Consider the following 19149-nt stretch of genomic DNA (forward strand, 5'->3'; position numbering starts at 1 on the left):
CATCTACCGTCCCATCTTTGTGTTCATGTGTGTGGGTGTGTGTGCATACGCACACATGCACACATGCACTCGAGCACCCCTGCATGTGCTCATGTACGTGCTGTAAAGTGGGTGTGAGTAATGGATCTGGTCATCACATTTTCACAAATGCTTTTTCATCCCTTTGTTCCCTCTTCTGCAAGCCCTTCTTCCTGCCAGTGGAACCCCTTGTCCTCGTCATTTCAGATCAATGCCAACTTCTCAGCTGATCCTCTCTCCTCAGACTGAGAGCCTCTCAGTCCTCATCCAAAATGATCTCAGCTGAACGGCTACTAAAAGCTAAAAGCTTAAAAAGGCTCTAGTTCCTGGTCCTCTCACCTTAGATACCTTTCTGCTTCCTGCCATCACTTCCTGGGATTAAAGGCGTGTGTCTTTCCAATCAAGACATGAGATCTCAAGTCCTGGGATTAAAGGTGTGTGCCACCATGCCTGGCTTCTATGTCTGCCTAGTGGCTGTTCTGTTCTCTGACCCCAGATAAGTTTACTGGGGTGCACAATATATCAACCACAAACATGTACCTTTTTCTTTCTGAGCTGCGTGATATCATGCATCTAAGTCCATCCATTTTCCTACAAATGCTGTAACTTCATTTTTCTCGAGAGCAGAGTAGTATTCCATTTTTATATGTATTTATACAGCACATTTTCATTAACCATTCAACCATTCCAGAACAACTACTTTCATTCCAGTTCTTTCCTATCATAAATATGTCAGCAATATACATGAGGGTGCAGATATTTCTGTAACAGAATGTGGAGGGCCAAGGGTTTGTGTCCAAAAGTGCAATTTGCTAGGTCCTTTGGTAGTTATAGTCTTAACTTTTTGAGAAATCTCCAAACTGATTTCCTCAATGGTTGTATTAATTTGCCCCATACCAACAGTGCATTAGTGATTCTTTCTCAGCACATTTTCTCAAGTATCTGTATTCAGATTTCTTGATGATAGTCATTCTGATCAAGGTGAGGTGATATCTCAAAGTACTTTAAATTTGTCTTTCCTATACCACTAGGGATACTGAACATCTTTTAAAATACTATTGGCCATTTATGTTTCGTTTTTCTTTTTAAAAGCTATCTATTCAGTATAGTTGCCCATTTGTTGATGTACAGGTTTATTTATTTGGTGTTTAATTTTTGCACTTTATAAATTCTGCATATTCCAAATTTTTCTGAAGTGTAGCTGGTAAAGCTTTTCTTCAAAGCTTCAGGCTGTCTCTTTACTCTGCTAATCATTTCTTTTGTTGTGCAGAAATCATATTTATATTTAGTCTCATCTGTTGGTAACAGGTTTCGATTCTGTGCCATTGGTGTTCTATTGGTGTTTGGAAAGTTGGCTTGCCACAGTATCTTAAATGGTCTCCCTTATGTGTGTTCTAGACATTTCAGATTTTAGGTTTAAAGTTAGAGGTGTTTATTCAATTTTGAAGTGATCTTTACACAAAGTGAAAGAATCAAGTTTTATTCTTCTGCTGATAGTTGGCCAGCACCATTGGTTGAATAGGTTATATTTACTCCAGTGTTAATTGCTTCCTCCCTTGTCAAAACTCACTTTGTTTTTTAGCATAGTTTTGTCATTGTATTTTCATGTCCTCTATTCTTTACCACTGATCCTCTCTGTCTGTTTTTATGTGAGTCCCAGTATAGTTCTACTGTTTAATTTGAGATTGAGTATTGGAATACTCCCAGCATTGTTCTTTTTTTTCCTTTTATTTTATTTTACAATACCATTCAGTTCTACATAACAGCCACAGATTCCCTTGTTCTCCCCCTTTTACCCCCCTCCTCTTCCCCCCAGCCCACCCTCCATTCCTACCTCCTCCTGGGCAAAGCCTCCCCCAAGGACTGAGATCAACCTGGTAGACTCAGTCCAGACAGGTCCAGTCCCCTCCTCCCAGATTGAGCCAAGCGTCCCTGCATAAGTCCCAGGTCAGCATTGTTCTTACTGTTGGAATTCCTTTCAGTATTCATAGCCTCTTGTGGATCGATATGAATTCTTGTATAGTTTTTTTATATAAACACGTGAAATATGACACTAGAATTTTGATAGGTATTATATTTATTCTGTAAATTAATTTTGGTAGTATAGCCAGTTCCACAATGTTAATTCTGTTAACTCGGGAATGTGGAATGTCCTCCAATCATCTAGCTTCTTTTATTTCCTTCATACCTTTAATTTTCATTGTAGAGGTCTTTCACCTCTTTGGTTAGATATATTCCTAAATCCTTTTTTGGGGAATTATTTTGAATAGGATATATTTCCTTGTTTCTTTCACTGAGAGTACACTGATGGTATAAATAAAGGCTACTGACTTTTTATAATGATTTCTGTTCTGCAACATCACTGTAAGTATTTAGTAGGTCAAATAGTTTTCTGGTAGAATCTTTTAAGATCCTTTGTCAGGGTCTGTCAGAGTCCAGCTGTCAGAGTCTGACCTGTAAAATGATTCCTGGGGGTAGGATTGGAGAATGAGGAAGTATTAGATAGAAAGATAAGAGACAATAAGAAAGACAGTGACACAGAATAGCTTTGTGAAGGCCTGGGGTCAATACCCAGTCACTTTGAGATTTATTCCAAAGGGCTTTTTATACAATGCCAAGAAGCAAGGCAAAAGATCTCCCCCTTTCAACATCAAACCACAACATACAGCTAAGTGCAGACCCTTCAGAACACCTGGTAACCACACCCGTGCTCAAATCATTTCATTAGGCAGCCCTAGGTAAAGCAAGCTCAGATTCTCTGACCTTGAGTAAGGTGTTACTAGGAAGCCTCTGTGGGCATCCACAATCTATTAAGTAAAGAATCATGTCATATGCAAAAAGGGACAATTTGACTTCTTCCTTTACTGATGTTATTACCTGTTTTATGTATTTTTCTTGTCCTAGATACTATAGCTAAAACTTCAAGTACTATATAAAATAAGAGAGAACAGTATGTACATTCTTTTATCATTCTTGACTTTAGAAGTATTGCTCTGTTTTACTCCATGTAATTATCGTATGTAGCCCTTATTATTTTGAGGTATGTTCCATATATTCCTAAAGTTTCCAGAACTTTTATCATTGAAGCATACTGAACTTGTCAAGTGCCTTTCCAGCATCAACTGAAGTAACTATGTGATTTCTGTCCTTCAGAAATGTGACTTATATGGTATATTATATTTTTGACTTACATATTTTGAACCAACCTTGCCTTTCTGGGATGAAATCAATGTGGTCACAATATACAATTTTCTTCATGTATTCCTGAATTCAGTTTGCAAGTATTTTGTTAAGAGGTGGGAATAGGGGGTAGTTTGGGGAGGTGGGAAGTCTTGGTGGTGGGAAGAAGGAAGACAGGGAAATCTGTGGTTGATATGTAAAATGAATAGAAAAAAATCTCTTAATAAAAAAAGAAAGAAAGGTTTAAAACAGATTTTTTTCATAGGTTAAACAAAGAAATTGGTCTCCAGTTTTCTTATATTTTCTTTCTTTTGTGGTGTTTTTACATGGTTGTGGTATCAGGATATTACTAGATTTATTAAATGGATTTGGAAGTATTCCTTCATTTTCTATTTTATGGAACAAATTAAGAAGGATGGTTCTGGTGTCTTCCTTGAAAGTTTAATGGAATTCAGAAGTGAATCCATCTGGTCCTAGGCTTTACTTTGAGGGAAGACTTTTCATAACAGCTCCAATCTCCTTACCTGTGATTGATCTGTTTAAGTTTTCATGTCTCAGGGGCTTAAGTTTGGTAGGTGATATTCATTTAGAAGTTCCTTTACCTCTTATGGATTGTCCAATTTTTCAGAGAATATGTTTTTGCAATCAGTTCTAATAATGTTCTGTATTTCACTGGAATCAGTTGCAATGACACCCTTCTGAGCTCTGATCTTACTAAATTTCATCTTTTCCCTCTTTGTTTTTATCAGATTAGCTAGGGGTTTGTCAATTTTATTAACTTTTTGAAAAAAAAAACTCTTTGTTTGGCTTTGTAAATTGTTCTTTTAATCTCAATTGCATTAATTTATTCCTTACTCTTTATTATGTCTTGCCATCTGGTGTGTTTAGAATTGGCTGCTTGTTGTTTTGAAGAGCCATGAGGTACATCATTGGGTTATTTAGTTGATATGTCACAGATTTCCATATGAAAGTTTGTTGCTATAAACTTTCCTCTTGGGACTGCCTTGGCAGCATCCCAGATGTTCTAATAGGATGTGTTATCATTTTCACTTCTCTCTAGGAATTTTCTTATTTTCTCTCTGATTTCTGGGATGACCAACTGTTCAGACAAATACATGTTGTTTTCTCAGGGACTATGGGGGTCCTGCCCCTCAATAGTCCCCTCCCAGGGTCCTGGAAGAATCTACAACCAGTTGATAATTAATTTTGATGATAAGAAATGAATCTATGTATGAAAAACTCCTTACACTTTATTATTCTGTGTCAGTTCTCTCTCTACACAGCTTCTATTCTGCTCTCCTGCCTAGATCCCCTCTTGCCTGATTTCTTTTTATATTTATCTGCTGTCTCCTCTAAATTCTATCTTAATTCTCTCATATTAGTTCTGCCCATCTAAGTTCATCCATCTAGTTCCTTCCCATCTTAGCTCCTCTCCAATCTTCTCCTTTTTCCTCTTGTTCTTCCTCATCTTATTCTTCCCCATCTGGCTCTTCCTCATCTTCCATCTCATTCCTCTAGTCCTCTCTTCTAAACCTTCAATCTAGTTCTTACTCATCTAGTTCTTCCATTCTCTTCTCCATCTCATTCTCAACTTCTCTCCCCCAAAATCCTCCTCTAAGTCTCCTTATACCTCTCCATGTCCTCATCTCTGAATTATTTAGTTATAAACCCAAGCAATAGCAATCCTCTGGCGGAGCAAAGTCACCAGACTTGAATTCTTGCATGGTCATAAAGGCAGATAAGAGTTTTCCCCTGGGCAGTGACCATCAGGCTTTTTTTGCAACCCAAAAGGGGAGTGATAAAGGAGGAGGTAAACTGAGAGCTAATGATTGGTTAGTATATCAGAAAAAGGGAATTTATGTGCTCAAACTACATTCCTAGAAGTGGTTAGGTAAAAATGTTAGGAGTCTATAATGTTAGAAAGGCTTCATAAGAAAGGAGAGTCTCAGCTAAAATTGTACAAGAAATAAAGCTATCTGCCTGACCTAGGAAACAGGCATCATTTCCACAAGGGTGTTACCTTAGTTCAGGAGATCCTTTGGCATTAGATGCTTTATAGGTATTTTAGATAAATACACTGTTAGGAGTACTTGGAAGCACACATAGCATTACAAGAAAATCATTGAAGGAAGAAAGTACTATATACACAAAAGCTAAAATATCAGCAAGACCTTTTTAGCCTTACCTTACCTTGGGTAATGTCCTTGAACTTTCCAAGCATTAGCTTTCGTCATAGTAGCTGGATTCCATTACATTTTCCTGGAGCCTGCAGCATTGTTTAGTGTCCAAGCTTTTTGTGGTTTCTATAGTTTCTCTTATGGTTGATTTCAGGTTTTATTGCATTATGGTCTGATAGGAGAAAAGGAACTGACTCAATTTTTCCCTTCTTAGATTTCGCTTGTATCCTATGACATGACCAGTTTTGGAGAAGGTTCCAGTTACTGCTAAAAAAAAATGCATATGTCCTACATGTTGCATGGAATATTCTGCATATATATGTTAAGTTCATCCATAGTATACATTAGCTCTAAAGTCTCTATTTATACTTTGGAAGACCTAACTAAATTTGAGAATAGAGTATTAAAATCACTCACTATTATAACATCAGAACCTACAGATATTTTATGTCTTTTTAATGTTCATTTTATGGAATTGGAGGCTCCAATATTTGGAGCATAAAAGTTTACAATTGTATATTATTTTGATTAATTGTTTGTCTCATTAGTACATAGTGCCCATTTCTATCTCTTCTAAGCAGCTTTGATGTGAAGTTTGGTTTGAATGATAGCTAGACCTACTGGTTTACAATTGTTTGGCAGTTTGTTTTCCATCATTTGACAGTAAGTTTTCTAGTATTTTGCTGGATGAGATGTTTTGGCCACAACATGCAATTGGTTCTTGCTTTTTTAATTCTCTGAATTGGTCTGTGTCTTTTTTTTTTTTTAGATTTTTTTTTTAAATTTTATTTTATTTTACAATACCATTCAGTTCTACATATGAGCCACGGGTTCCCCTATTCTCCCCCCTCCCACAACTTCCCCTTACCCCCAGCACACCCCCCATTCCCACCTCCTCTAGGGCAAATCCTCCCCCCGAGGACTGCGATCAACCTGGTAGACTCAGTCCAGGCAGGTCCAGTCCCTTCCTCCCAGACTGAGCCAAGTGTCCCTGCATAAGCTCCAGGTTTCAATCAGCCAACTAATGCAATGAGCACAGGACTTGGTCCCACTGCCTAGTTGCCTCCCAAACTGATCAAGCCAATCAACTGTCTCACCTATTCAGAGGGCCTGATCCAGCTGGGGGCCCCTCAGCCTTTGGTTCATAGTTCATGTGTTTCCATTCATTTGGCTACTTTATTTTCAATAATTGAGTAAAACCGAAATTTATTATAAGCCACAGTCGTCCTAGGGACCTCCATGCTATATATATAGCCTCCATGGTTCTATGGGTTGTGGTCTTATTGTTCTTTATTTTATATCTAGAATCCACTTATGAGTGAGTACATACCATAACTGTCTTTCTGGGTTTGGGTTACCTCACTCAGGATGATTTTTTCTAGTTCCATCCATTTGCCTGCAAATTTCATGCTTTCATTGTTTTTCTCTGCTGAGTAGTATTCTATTGTGTATATGTACCACATTTTTTTCATGCATTCTTCCATTGATGGGCATCTAGGTTGTTTCCCGGTTCTGGCTATTACAAATAGTGCTGCTATGAACATAGTTGAGCATGTATCTTTATGGTATGAATCAGCATTCCTTGGGTATATGCCCAAGAGTGGGATGGCTGGGTCTTGAGGTAGTTCGATTCCTAATTTTCTGATAAACCGCCATACTGATTTCCACAGTGGTTGTACAAGTTTACATTCCTACCAACAGTGGAGGAGTGTTCCCTTTGCTCCACATCCTCTCCAACATTGGTTGTCATTGGTGTTTTTGATCGTAGCCATTCTGACAGGTGTAAGGTGGTATCTCAGAGTCGTTTTGATTTGCATTTCTCTGATGATTAAGGATGTTGAGCATTTCTTTAAATGTCTTTCAGCCATTTGTGATTCTTGTTTTGTGAATACTCTGTTTAGCTCTTTAGCCCATTTTTTAATTGGACTGTTCAGTATTTTGATGTCTAGTTTCTTGAGTTCTTTAAATACTGTGGAGATCAATTCTCTGTCAGATGTGGGTTTGGTGAGGATCTTTTCCCATTCTGTTGGCTGTCTTTTTGTCTTATTGACTGTGTCTTTTGCCCTGTAAAAGCTTCTCAATTTTGAGAGGTCCCATTTATTAATTGTTGTGCTCAGGGTCTGTGCTGTTGGTGTTTTATTTAGGAAATGATCTCCGGTGCCAATGCGTTCAAGAGTGCTTCCTACTTTCTTTTCTATTAAGTTTAATGTAACTGGATTTATGTTCAGTTATTGATCCACTTGGACTTGAGTTTTGTGCATGGTGACAGATATGGATCTATTTGTAATCTTTTACATATTGACATCCAGTTATGCCAGCACCATTTGTTGAAGATACTTTCTTTTTTCCATTGTATAGTTTTGGCTCCTTTGTCAAAAACCAAATGTTCATATGTGCATGGATTAATGTCAGGGTCTTCAATTTGATTCCATTGTTCCATGTGTCGGTTTTTATACCAGTACCAAGCTGTTTTTATTACTATAGCTCTATAGTAGAGTTTGAGGTCAGGGATGGTGATGTCTCCAAGGGTTGCTTTATCGTATAGGATTCTTTTAGCTATCCTGGGTCTTTTGTTTTTCCATATGGTCTTTTTAGTGGTGAGTTCAAGCTAATTACACTTAAGTTTATTATAGAAATGGTTGATATTTCCTAACAATTTGTTAGGTGATAGTCTGGATTTCTGCATTATTGATTGACCAGAACCTGAACGAATAAGGGTCCCAGATGGAGAGGTGTCAAGAGGGAAGGACAATGGGTGAGAGTATAATGAAGACAGAAAACTGGAATCAGGAGGTCTGCATTAGCTGATGACTCATGACAGCAAGTTGAATAAAAAGGTACAACCTCCAAAATACTGTTTTCAGGGGACAATGGGACAGAGTCATCAGAAAGCTAACACATGATGGGATAAAGTGAAGAAGAACCTATAGCTAGAGTTTTCCTGCCTTGCCCACAGTCAGGACAAATCTTTGTCTCCTGCCAGTCCCACTGACACTCAGTCCCAGCCAATTAAACACAGAGACTTATATTGCTTACAAACTGTATGGCCATGGCAGGCTTCTTGCTAACTATTCTTATAGCTTAAATTAATCCATTTTCACAAATCTATATCCTGCCACACGGCTCGTGGCTTACCGTCTTCTTCGCATGCTACTTGTCCGGGGCGGCGGCAGCTGGCAGTGACTCCTTCTGCCTTCCTGTTCTTTCTTTTCTCCTCTCTGTTAGTCCCACCTATACTTCCTGCCTAGCCACTGGCCAAACAGTGTTTTATTTATTGACCAATCAGAGCAACACATTTGCCATACAGAACATCCCACAGCAAGAACCTAATAAAGCAATGTTGTGAAAAGAGATCACAAGACATGTCACAGACCAATGACAAAGAAGCCTTGGGACCATAAGACCCAGGTCCAAAGAAGACCCTACCAAGTCTGCCCCTAGACAAGGACACAGAATTAGCATTCCCTTTGTTCTTTCATCAAGGCAGTTAAGAAAGGCTTGGACAGGCCTGGCTCCCAACAGTTGATATTTATTTTCTTCCACCAATATTGATTTTGAGGGTTTGCAGGGTTGCTAAGTAAGAAATGGTTGTTTCTTTCCAGAATGTACTTTATTCATCTGTGCTTTTTATTAAGTGTATGCATGCATGCATTCACTTGAAGAAAGCTGCCTCTCATCTTCCTCCTTGCAAATGATTAACTAAGAACTTTCTGCATTGCTCACCTGGTTTTCAGGAATCACTTGAATTTGTATTTGTCTTGAAATGCCCTCATTTCCCCATTGGTTTTAAAAGATAAATTTACTGGCTATGGCATTTTGTGCTCACATTTGTTTATATTCAAAGCCTGGAATATTTCATCTGATGCTTTCTGACTTATATGGTTGCTGGCTAAAAGTCTGGGATAATTCTGCACTGGGGCCTTTGTGTGTGAGTGGAGGCATTTCTCGTGCTGCTTTCCAGATTCCTTTCTTACCTGTATTTTGACATCCTGACTGTAATATATCATCATGGAGTATTTCTTCTCTTATTTTGTCTGTTTGGAGTTCTATACACGTCATGAATTTGGATGTCTGCCTTCTGTACATTGGGGAGTTTTCTGCTATAATTCACTTAAAGGTCTGTCTATTCCATTTCATTTTTCTTTTTCTTCTTCTATACCATGAATTCTTGGGCTTGGCCTCTTGGACATGTCCCAGATCCTATTGGGATATGCTGTTCTAGTGCTTCTTCTAGGAGGAATGTCTACATGGCATTCAGCTATGAGGACTGATGAAACATGATGATACTGAATGAGTTGATAAAGTTGTCACGGTTGTTTGCCCGAGGACCAAGCGTGGGGTTAGATACTAAGCACCAAATTGCCCAGCTGGAATCAAATCTTGGCCTTTTAGATTCTATGAACCTGCTCGAGGCAAGACACCAAACTTAAGAAATGAAATCTGTCTGCTATCAGAGGGATGTGGTTGGCACCACAGGCCAAAGTAAACTATAGAACTACAGAAATATAGACTCCTGGTCCTGGAGTGACCTTTGACACTGGAAAAGTCAGAACTCTGCACCAATAATGACCTCAGAGATGACTAAAAGCAAAGCTCCAGTTTCTCAAGGGATGCTGGGAACACTGGAGACAAAGCTCTGCAGTGAACTCTGAGAACACTGGGCTGGAGACCAGGTTGCAGGTTCTTCTGTGACCCTGCAATAATGGGAAGCCTGAGTGCCCTGTGTTCTCTGGTCCTGTTGTAGCTGGAGGTCTTATCACCTGGTGATTTATTATTTATCAGAAACTTAAGGTTGTTTACCCAGAGCTCAGTCTTCCTGAGAAACTGGAAACCTGGACACCTGCTCCTCTCTGGTCCTAAAGAAACACCTAATCTCTTCTTTAGTGATTTTTTTTCTGCTTCCTTCCTTTTGACATTCCTAGTTTCACACCTCTCTCTCTCTCTCTCTCTCTCTCTCTCACACACACACACACACACACACACACACACACACACACACACACACACACACTTCCATAAAAGCTAAAATGTAAGATCTGCATGTAAGAGAAGACATGTGGTATTTATCTTTCTGAGCACATTATAAATGACTTTATACTTTGACCTTGACAAAATTACTATCAAATAAAACAGAAATTTCCAAAGCAAGTAACAAAAATCTTAAGTTAAATTATTCTACACATTTAATCATGGTTAATGTAATCACAAATACATTAAGTTCCAGTTTACTAGATTTTTTTCTCAATTCTGTTTTATTTTCCAAGGGGGACGGCATTAGGAGTCACTGGTACTGCTGGTAATGTGGGGGCAGCCGTGGCTCCCATTTTAATGACCCTCACGATATACTCTGCCTCTTTACCCTGGATCATCTATGGAGTCATTTCCATCCTTGCTGGCTTTGTTCCTCTTCTCCTTCCTGAGACCAAGAATAAGCCTCTGCCTGATTCCATCCAAGATGTGGAAAATGAGTGAGTAACACCTCTACCTCCCACTTAAGGGGACTTGTATGTCAATGGTCTATGATGTAAAAAGCAAAATAGCATTCAGAGGAATCAGACATTTGGGCTTTTTCCCACATGGTCCTTGACTTTGGTATAGGAGTCTATCCTGTATTGCTTCATAAGGTAGATATAAATGGGGTTGGATTTCTCTAGACACAAAGACCAGCTCTACTAGGGTGTACTAGGAGATTTATTGATAAATAGGCAAATTGATGTCTTCTGCCCACTATGCCCTTATGTAAAACACATAAAGCATATGTGTTAATGTGGTGCGTGTGTAATGTATATATGTATGCAAAGGCCAGAGAAGGGCATTAGATGTTCAACTCATTCTTTTCCCATTCTGAGGATTCCATCAATGAACCAGGAGCTGGAATGGAGACCAAAGAGTACCACAATACTGCAATTAGAAGCATTTGTGTCCATGCCCAGCTTTTTACACAAGTTCCTAGGATTTGAACTCAGGACCTGCTTCTTTTGCAGAAAACACTCAATGCACTGAGCTTACCCATTAAACCATGAAACAGATGTTCTTGCCTATATTTCACAAGTATGCACAAATACAAATGGCATTTCATCCTTAGAATCAGAATGACCTATCAGCCCAGTGAGTACTCGCAAGCTGTTTGAAACTGACAGTTTCTGGAGGCTTAGGGGTCTGCCATGATCACTCAGTAACTTAGAGGAAATAGAACCCGACAGAGGTGACAGTGAGTTTTTGCTGTGAGATTCAGATCATCTTGGTTTCATTAAGTATGAAAAGTTCACAACAGAAAGAATGACAAGGTCAATAATGAGATTAAACAAAAAGAATGAGCAGGATTTTTAAATGTGGGAATATTTCCTGTGCGATTTTTCCTTCAAACCTCCTTGGAAAATGTTATGACCACCAAGGTAGTAAGTATCAAAGCTGACTCTTAGAGGTTACTAGGGAGGAGTTGGTTTTTATTTCCCCAGATACTTAAATCCTTTGGTAGGAATCTTAGATTTACAAAAGATGATGGGTGAAGGATGAGATTGTTCTTATGAATTCAGAATATAACTTTATTCTCTGTGACCTTTCAGGTTCGTTTACACTTTGATGCTATTTGTTGTATGTGTTCTAGGTGGAAAGGTTCAAGGCATACAAATGAGGAAGGTGCCGTCATCAAAGTGACACCGTTTTAAGGAACTCTGAGAACTGGCCTCTGGTCAAATAGCAGGATAAAGAAAAAGTCACTCAGAATGTGCTGTCCCAGGAACATTCCTAGCTATTAACAAATTTTTCAATAAATGCTGATACAAATATGGATTGTATTTTATACCATTTTACTAAATTATTATACATGAAATATCTATAATTATTCACAGTAAGAAATGTGGAGATGACACACAAGTGCCTGCCCTCATCCCACAGATTGGGGCAGCAGATGCCACTACACTGAACAAATGTGTGATCGAGACGTGAGAAAGACAAAGCATGTGGTAGAGATGGGAGAGAAAGAGAAGTACAGCAGTTCATGTGCTGTGGATAGAGGTGGAGGTTCAAAGGCTGTGAGGAACAGACAGATATGAGGAGCCTTTGCTGCCTCTTGAAGCCATGTTGATGTCCTGGGGCCCTGCTGTTAACTGGGACCACACTGTTTGAGTGGCCTGTGCTGCCACCTGAGGCCATGGGGATGTCTGGGCCAGGGCTGTCAACAAAGGCCATGTCCGTGTCTGTGGCCCTGTCACAGCTGGGGTCTGTGTGGATGTCCATGGCCAATGTTGCCACTGAGAACCACTCAGATGTCTGTGGTCTGGACTGTTGCTTGATGCCATTCAGATGTCTGGGAGCCCTACAGTCACCAGGGGCCAAATTGATCTGAGTGTCCTGTGCTGCCTCCTTTACTCATGGTGATGTTCTGGTCCAGGCTACTGCTGAGGGACATGTCTGGGTCTGAGGACTTACTGTAGCCTGAGTCTGTGTTGATGTCCATGGCCTGAGTTACCACCAAAGGTCACACAGTACTCCATGGTCTGTGCTGCCACCTGAAGCCATGGTTACATCCAGAACCAGCAGCTACCGAGGGCCATGTTTGGGTCTGTGGCCCTGCATTGCTGGGGTCTATGTTGATAAATGAGGCCTGGGTTGCCATCAGGGATCATTTGGATGACTGTTGTCTGATCTGCCATGGGCCTGTCTGGGCCTCAGGTGTGACTAAGGGCCATGGGTCCATGGTCCTACTTTAGCCAGAGTCTGTGTTGATGTCTATGGCATGTGATACCACCAAAGTCCGAGTGAACATACACAAGTCCATGGTCTCTGCTGCCACCTTAAGCCATGCTTATCTGATGCCACCCTTCACTGGATAAGAGAGATCTGGTTCGACCCCTCACCAGCTGCAGTACTCAGGAGAGCTGGCCTCACCCCTTGCCTGGGCAGTAGGGGAGAGCTGGCCCTCATGGCATGGGATTGGAAAGCTAGCACCAACCCCTATAGGCCCTGTGGTGACTGGGGCTTGGAAGAGATGCCAGCAATGACAGGTGGGAGAACTGGTCTTTAGAGTGGGAAAACTGCCCCACCCCTTGCCAGATGCAGCACTCAGGAGATCAGGCCCCACTCCTCACTGGGCAGCACTGTAGAACTGGACTTTGCAGCATAGGTACCATTGAGCCAGCTCTGAGTGTGTAAACTTGGGAGAGCTGGTCTTGCCTTTCACCTGGGAAGTGTGGGAAACTTGGCCTGAAAGGCATGAGGGCTAGGGAGCCCTGTGTTTGCTAGCTGCAGCATGCCAGAGAGCAAGCCCCTGAAGCATGAATATATTTTGTCTTATCAATAGAAATCAGGTCAAATATCAGGGTAATAACCTGAAAGATCAGAGAAGCAAAGAAGCAGCCACCAGAGACTTCTTACCTCCTCAGATCCTCTACCAAAGGGGGCCAAGATCCTATATACATCCACCTATGTTCCTGTCTTCACCTCCCAGTTGTGCTGAGATTAAAAGAGTGAGCCTCCCAAGTGCTGGGATAAAAGGCATGCATAACCACTACCTGTTCTATGGTTAAATAGTGGCTAGTTCCAAACTCTGATCTCCAGGCAAGCTTTATTTGTCATAACACAAACAAAATACCATACAACAAGCCCCACACCTTACCAGGGCAACACAGTAGAGATGGCCATGGGGCCATGGGGCCATGGGACCCTGAGAGTCAGCCTGAGGGTGTGAGAGCAGGAGAGATCGCCCTGCCTCTTGCTGGCTGTGGCACTCAGGTGAGCTGGTCCTCCCCCTCACTGGGCAATGCTGGAGAGCTGGCTCTGATTATGTAGGTGAGAGAAAGATAGCCCTGATAGCATGGGAGAGCTGGCCCCACCACTTTATTGCTACCACAGGCAGTAGAGCTGGCCAGACTCCTCACCTGGGCAAAGTGGGAGAACTGGCCCTGGTGCTTGTGTGCAGGAGTGCAGATGGACTGACCAACTCAGCTACCACGCAGGCCCTGATCAGGGCATTAAGCTGGCCACAACAATATTTCCCCCATCTAAGAACTGCTGGAGCATGTGAAGGGACCATCCCAGGATCTCCATGACACAGGGCAACAACAGGATATCTGAGAGGAATCCTCATAAGAATACAATATTGATAGTGTAGTAGAAGCCAGAGGCCTCAAACTCATTACAATGACTCATTACAATGAACATTTGCAAGTAAAACAACTTGGGCAACAGGGTATATTATGTGACACACTGAGACACACGGCAACTTCCAGAGAGGTTTTTGTTTGTCTGTCTGTCTGTCCGTCTGTTTCTTTGTTTTCTTTGGAGAGTTGTAAGAGTGGAAGGCAGATATGGAGGGATGGGGAGATGAGTGAAATTGGGGTGCAAGATGTGAAATTCACAAAGAATCAATAAAAAAATTTAAAAGTATGAGTTGGGGAAAAAGTAACAATATATAAACGAAATTCCTACAGACTATTTTTATAATCAGAGACAATGGCCAAGTTTCTGGATAGTATAGGGTGGCCATCTTCCCTTAGCTCTGATGCAGTACCTCAGACAGATCGTCATGGCTGGCCCTGTCACTGGTGTCTAGTCCTGGCCATTGTCTGCAGTACCTAGGGCCTGTGTGAAGTAGTGCACAACAGCAGAAGGATTTCTGGAGGAAGCTACTTATTTCCAGTGGGCAGTAAGGTGTGTGGGGAAGGAGCATGAGGAGGGACAGGGGGTAATGAAGAAGAAGAGAAGAGGAAAATGACAAGAATATAAAAGTGGAAAGAAGCCAAGAACCAAACGCTCCTTTCAAAGGTGAGCCCCAGTAAGCTTCTGCCTCCAAATACACCCCTGTGGTGGTCTGAAAGAAAATGGCCCCAAAAGGAGTGGCTCTGTTAGGAGGTGTGGCTTTGTTGGAGAGAGGAAATATTGTTGGAAGAAGTGTGTCACTGTGGAGGCACACTTTGAGGTCTCCAATATGCTGTGGCTACTCTCAGTGTCACAGACCACTTCCTGATGTGTGAAACATGTAGGGCTCTCAGCTCCTTCTCCAGCACCAAGTCCCACCATGACGATAATGTACTAAGTCTCTGAATTGTAAGTGAGCCACCCAGTTAAATGTTTCCTTTATAAGAATTGTAGACATACAGGTCCCCTGGTGGCCTGTAGAGGTAGACGGGCCCAGGCAGCAGCGACAGGCAGAGGCAGGTAGGCCCGTGGCAGCAGCAGGCAGAGACATACAGGCCCAGCAGTGGCTGACAGGGACATAAAGACCCAGCAGCAGCCGGCAGAGGTAGACAGGCACCTCAGCAGCGACAAGCAGAGGCAGGTAGGCCCACGGCGGTAGCCTGCAGAGACATACAGGCCTAGCAGTGGCGCACAGAGGTAGACAGGCCCGGCAGCGTCAGCTGACTGGGACATACAGAACCAGCGACAGCCCACATAGGTAGATGGGCCCGGCAGCAGCAGCTGACAGGGACATACAGGCTGGGCGGCCGCTGGCAGAGACATACAGGCCCAGCGTCAGAGACAAACAGGCCCGGCGGCGGCCCACAGAGGTAGACGGACCTGGCAGCTGCAGCAAACAGGGTCATACAAGCCCGGCGGCAGCAGGGAGAGACATACAGGCCCGGCAGCGGTGGCCTGCAGAGGTAGACGGGCCTGGCAGCAGCGACAAGCAGAGGCAGGGACACCTCTAACCCCAACACCCGGGGAAGAAGCTATCTCCTTGGACAGAACCAGAACCAATCTGAACACTCCTTCTGAGGACAACCCAGGGCCCAGGTGCTGATCCTGCAAAACCCAACGACTTGGAGGTGTTGGTGAGACTACCCCGCTCAGCTGAAGTCCATCCGGGAGAGGATTCAGATCCCTACAGTTTGAAGTCTGAAGAAACAAGATCAGCTGAGGAGTTGACAAATGAACAAAACGTGACCTGGGAACACAGAAGAAGGCGCTACCCAGTCACCAAACCAGATCACAGGAATCATAAGTATATAATTCACTGACTGAGATCAGCTACCCCTGAAGAAACAGCCCAATACCACCAATTTAACCAAGAACTCCTACTGAACCAAAACTAAAAATTAGAACAAGGGAGGCACTCTCAGACACAGACACCACCTGCACCGAGCAGGGGAAGAGATGAGTAGACGCCAGTGCAAAAATATAGGCAACAACATAAAGACCTATATGGCAACATCAGAACTGAGTGACTCTACACCTGCAAGACCTGAACATACCAAGACAGAAGAAACAGAAGAAATTAACCCTAAAAACGACTTTAAGAAGATGATAGAGGCCCTTAAAGAAGAAATAAAACATTCCCTTAAAGAAGAAATGAAAAATTCCCTTAAAGAGGAAATGAAAAACTCCATTAAAGAGGAAATAAAAAACTCCCTTAAAGAAATGGAAGAAAAAATGAACAAAAAATTGGAAGGAATCAAAGAAAGCCAAGAAAAAACAATTGAACAGATGAAAGAAACATTCCAAGATCTGAAAAATGAATTTGAGACAATAAAGAAAACACATGCTGAGGGAATGCTGGAAATAGAAATCCTGACTAAACGAACAGGAACTACAGAAACAAGCATAACCAACCGATTGCAAGAGATGGAACAGAGAATCTCTGACACCGAAGACACAATAGAGAAAATAGATTCATCAGCCAAAGAAAACACTAAAGACGAAAAAATCGTAACACAAAACGTCCAGGAAATTTGGGACACCATGAAATGACCAAACCTAAGAATAATAGGGATAGAAGAAGGAGAAGAATACCAACTCAAAGGCACAGAAAATATATTCAACAAAATCATAGAAGAAAACTTTCCTAACCTAAAGAAAGAAATACCTATGAAGATACAAGAAGCTTACAGAACACCGAATAGGCTGGATCCAAAAAAAAAAAAAAATCCACTTGCCACATAATAATCAAAACACTAAACGCACAGAACAAAGAAAAAATATTAAGAGCCGAAAAGGAAAAAGACCAAGTAACATATAAAGGCAAACCCATCAGAATAACACCAGACCTCTCAATAGTGACTATGAAAGCTAGAAGATCATGAACAAATCTTATGCAGACACTAAGAGACCACGGATGCCAGCCCAGACTATTATACCCAGCAAAACTCTCAATCACCATAGGCAGAGTAAACAAAATATTCCAGGATAAAACCAGATTTAATCAATACCTGTCCACAAACCCAGCCCTACAGAAAGCACTAGAAGGGAAAATCCAACCTAAAGAAGCTAAACACATCCATGAAAAATCAAGCAATTGATAATCCCACACCAACATACACCAAAGAAGGACAACACAACACAACCACAAAAAACAGGAATTAACAATCACTGGTCATTAATATCCATCAATATCAATGGTCTCAACTCACCTATAAAAAGACACAGGCTAGCAGAATGGATAAGAAAACAGGACCCATCCATCTGCTGCATACAAGAAACACACCTTAACTTCAAAGACAGACACTACTTCCAAGTAAAGGACTGGGAAAAGGCTTTCCAAGCAAATGGACCTAAGAAACAAGCTGGTGTAGCTATCCTAATATCTAATAAAATAGACTTCAAACTAAAATCAATCAAAAGAGATCAGGATGGACATTACATATTTATCACGGGAAAAATCCACAAAGATGAAGTCTCAATTCTAAACATTTATGCTTCAAATACAAAAGCACCCACATTCATAAAAGAAACACTACTAAAGTTTAAAACGTACATCAAACCCCACACATTAGTAGTGGGAGATTTTAACACACCACTCTCACCAAAAGACAGATCTACCAGACTGAAACTTAACAAAGAAATAAAGGACCTAACAGATGTTATGACTCAAATGGACCTAATAGATATCTACAGAACATTCCATCCTAACACAAAAGAATATACCTTCTTCTCAGCACCCCATGGAACCTTCTCAAAAGTTGACCACATGCTTGGCCACAAAACAAATCTCAACAGATACAAAAAAATTGGAATAACCTCCTGTATCTTATCAGACCACCACGCCTTAAAGTTAGACCCCAACAACAACAAAAATTATAGAAAACCCACAAACTCATAGAAACTGAATAATGCCCACCTGAAACATCAATGGGTCAAGGAAGAAATAAAGAAAAAAATTAAAGATTTCCTAGACTTCAATGAAAATGAATGGATAAAGTACAACATACCCAAACTTATGGGACACTATGAAAGCAGTGCTAAGAGGAAAATTCATAGCTCTAAATGCACACATAAAGAAGATGGAGCAATCCCATACCAATGAATTAACAACACAACTGAAAGCTCTAGAACAAAAAGAAACAAACTCACCCGGGAGAAACAGACGCCAGGAAATAATCAAATTGAGGGCTGAAATCAATGAAATAGAAAACAAGAGAACAATACAAAAAATCAATGAAACAAAGAGTTGGTTCTTTGAAAGAATCAACAAGATAGACAAACCCCCTAGCCAAATTAACCAAAAGGCAAAGAGAGAACACCCAGATTCACAAAATCAGAAATGAAAAGGGAGACATAACAACAGACAACGAGGAAATCCAGAGAATCACCAGATCATACTTCAAAAACCTGTACTCCACAAAAATGGAAAACCAGGAAGAAATGGACAATTTTCTGGATAAATACCACATACCAAAATTAAATCAACACCAGATAAACCATTTAAATAGACCAATAACCCCTAAAGAAATAGAAACAGTCATCAAAAGTCTCCCAACCAAAAAAGCCCAGGACCAGATGGTTTCAGTGCAGAATTCTACCAGACTTTCAAAGAAGAACTAATACCAATACTCTTCAA

At 41.1% G+C, this 19149-nt stretch overlaps 1 protein-coding gene across 1 annotated transcript in view; it reads left to right on the forward strand.

The window, feature by feature from the left end:
* The window catches only part of LOC143270096 (solute carrier family 22 member 19-like), a 36151-nt gene extending 23974 nt beyond the window's left edge, over positions 1-12177 (forward strand). The window contains exons 10-11 of the mRNA XM_076558825.1: positions 10640-10843; positions 11983-12177. Coding sequence (XP_076414940.1) covers positions 10640-10843; positions 11983-12043 — 265 coding nt within the window. The 3' untranslated portion in view covers positions 12044-12177. The remainder of the gene's footprint in view (positions 1-10639; positions 10844-11982) is intronic.
* Positions 12178-19149: the final 6972 nt, after the last annotated feature.

Source organism: Peromyscus maniculatus, chromosome 1, assembly GCF_049852395.1.
Source record: "Peromyscus maniculatus bairdii isolate BWxNUB_F1_BW_parent chromosome 1, HU_Pman_BW_mat_3.1, whole genome shotgun sequence".
NCBI classification, from domain to species: domain Eukaryota; kingdom Metazoa; phylum Chordata; class Mammalia; order Rodentia; family Cricetidae; genus Peromyscus; species Peromyscus maniculatus.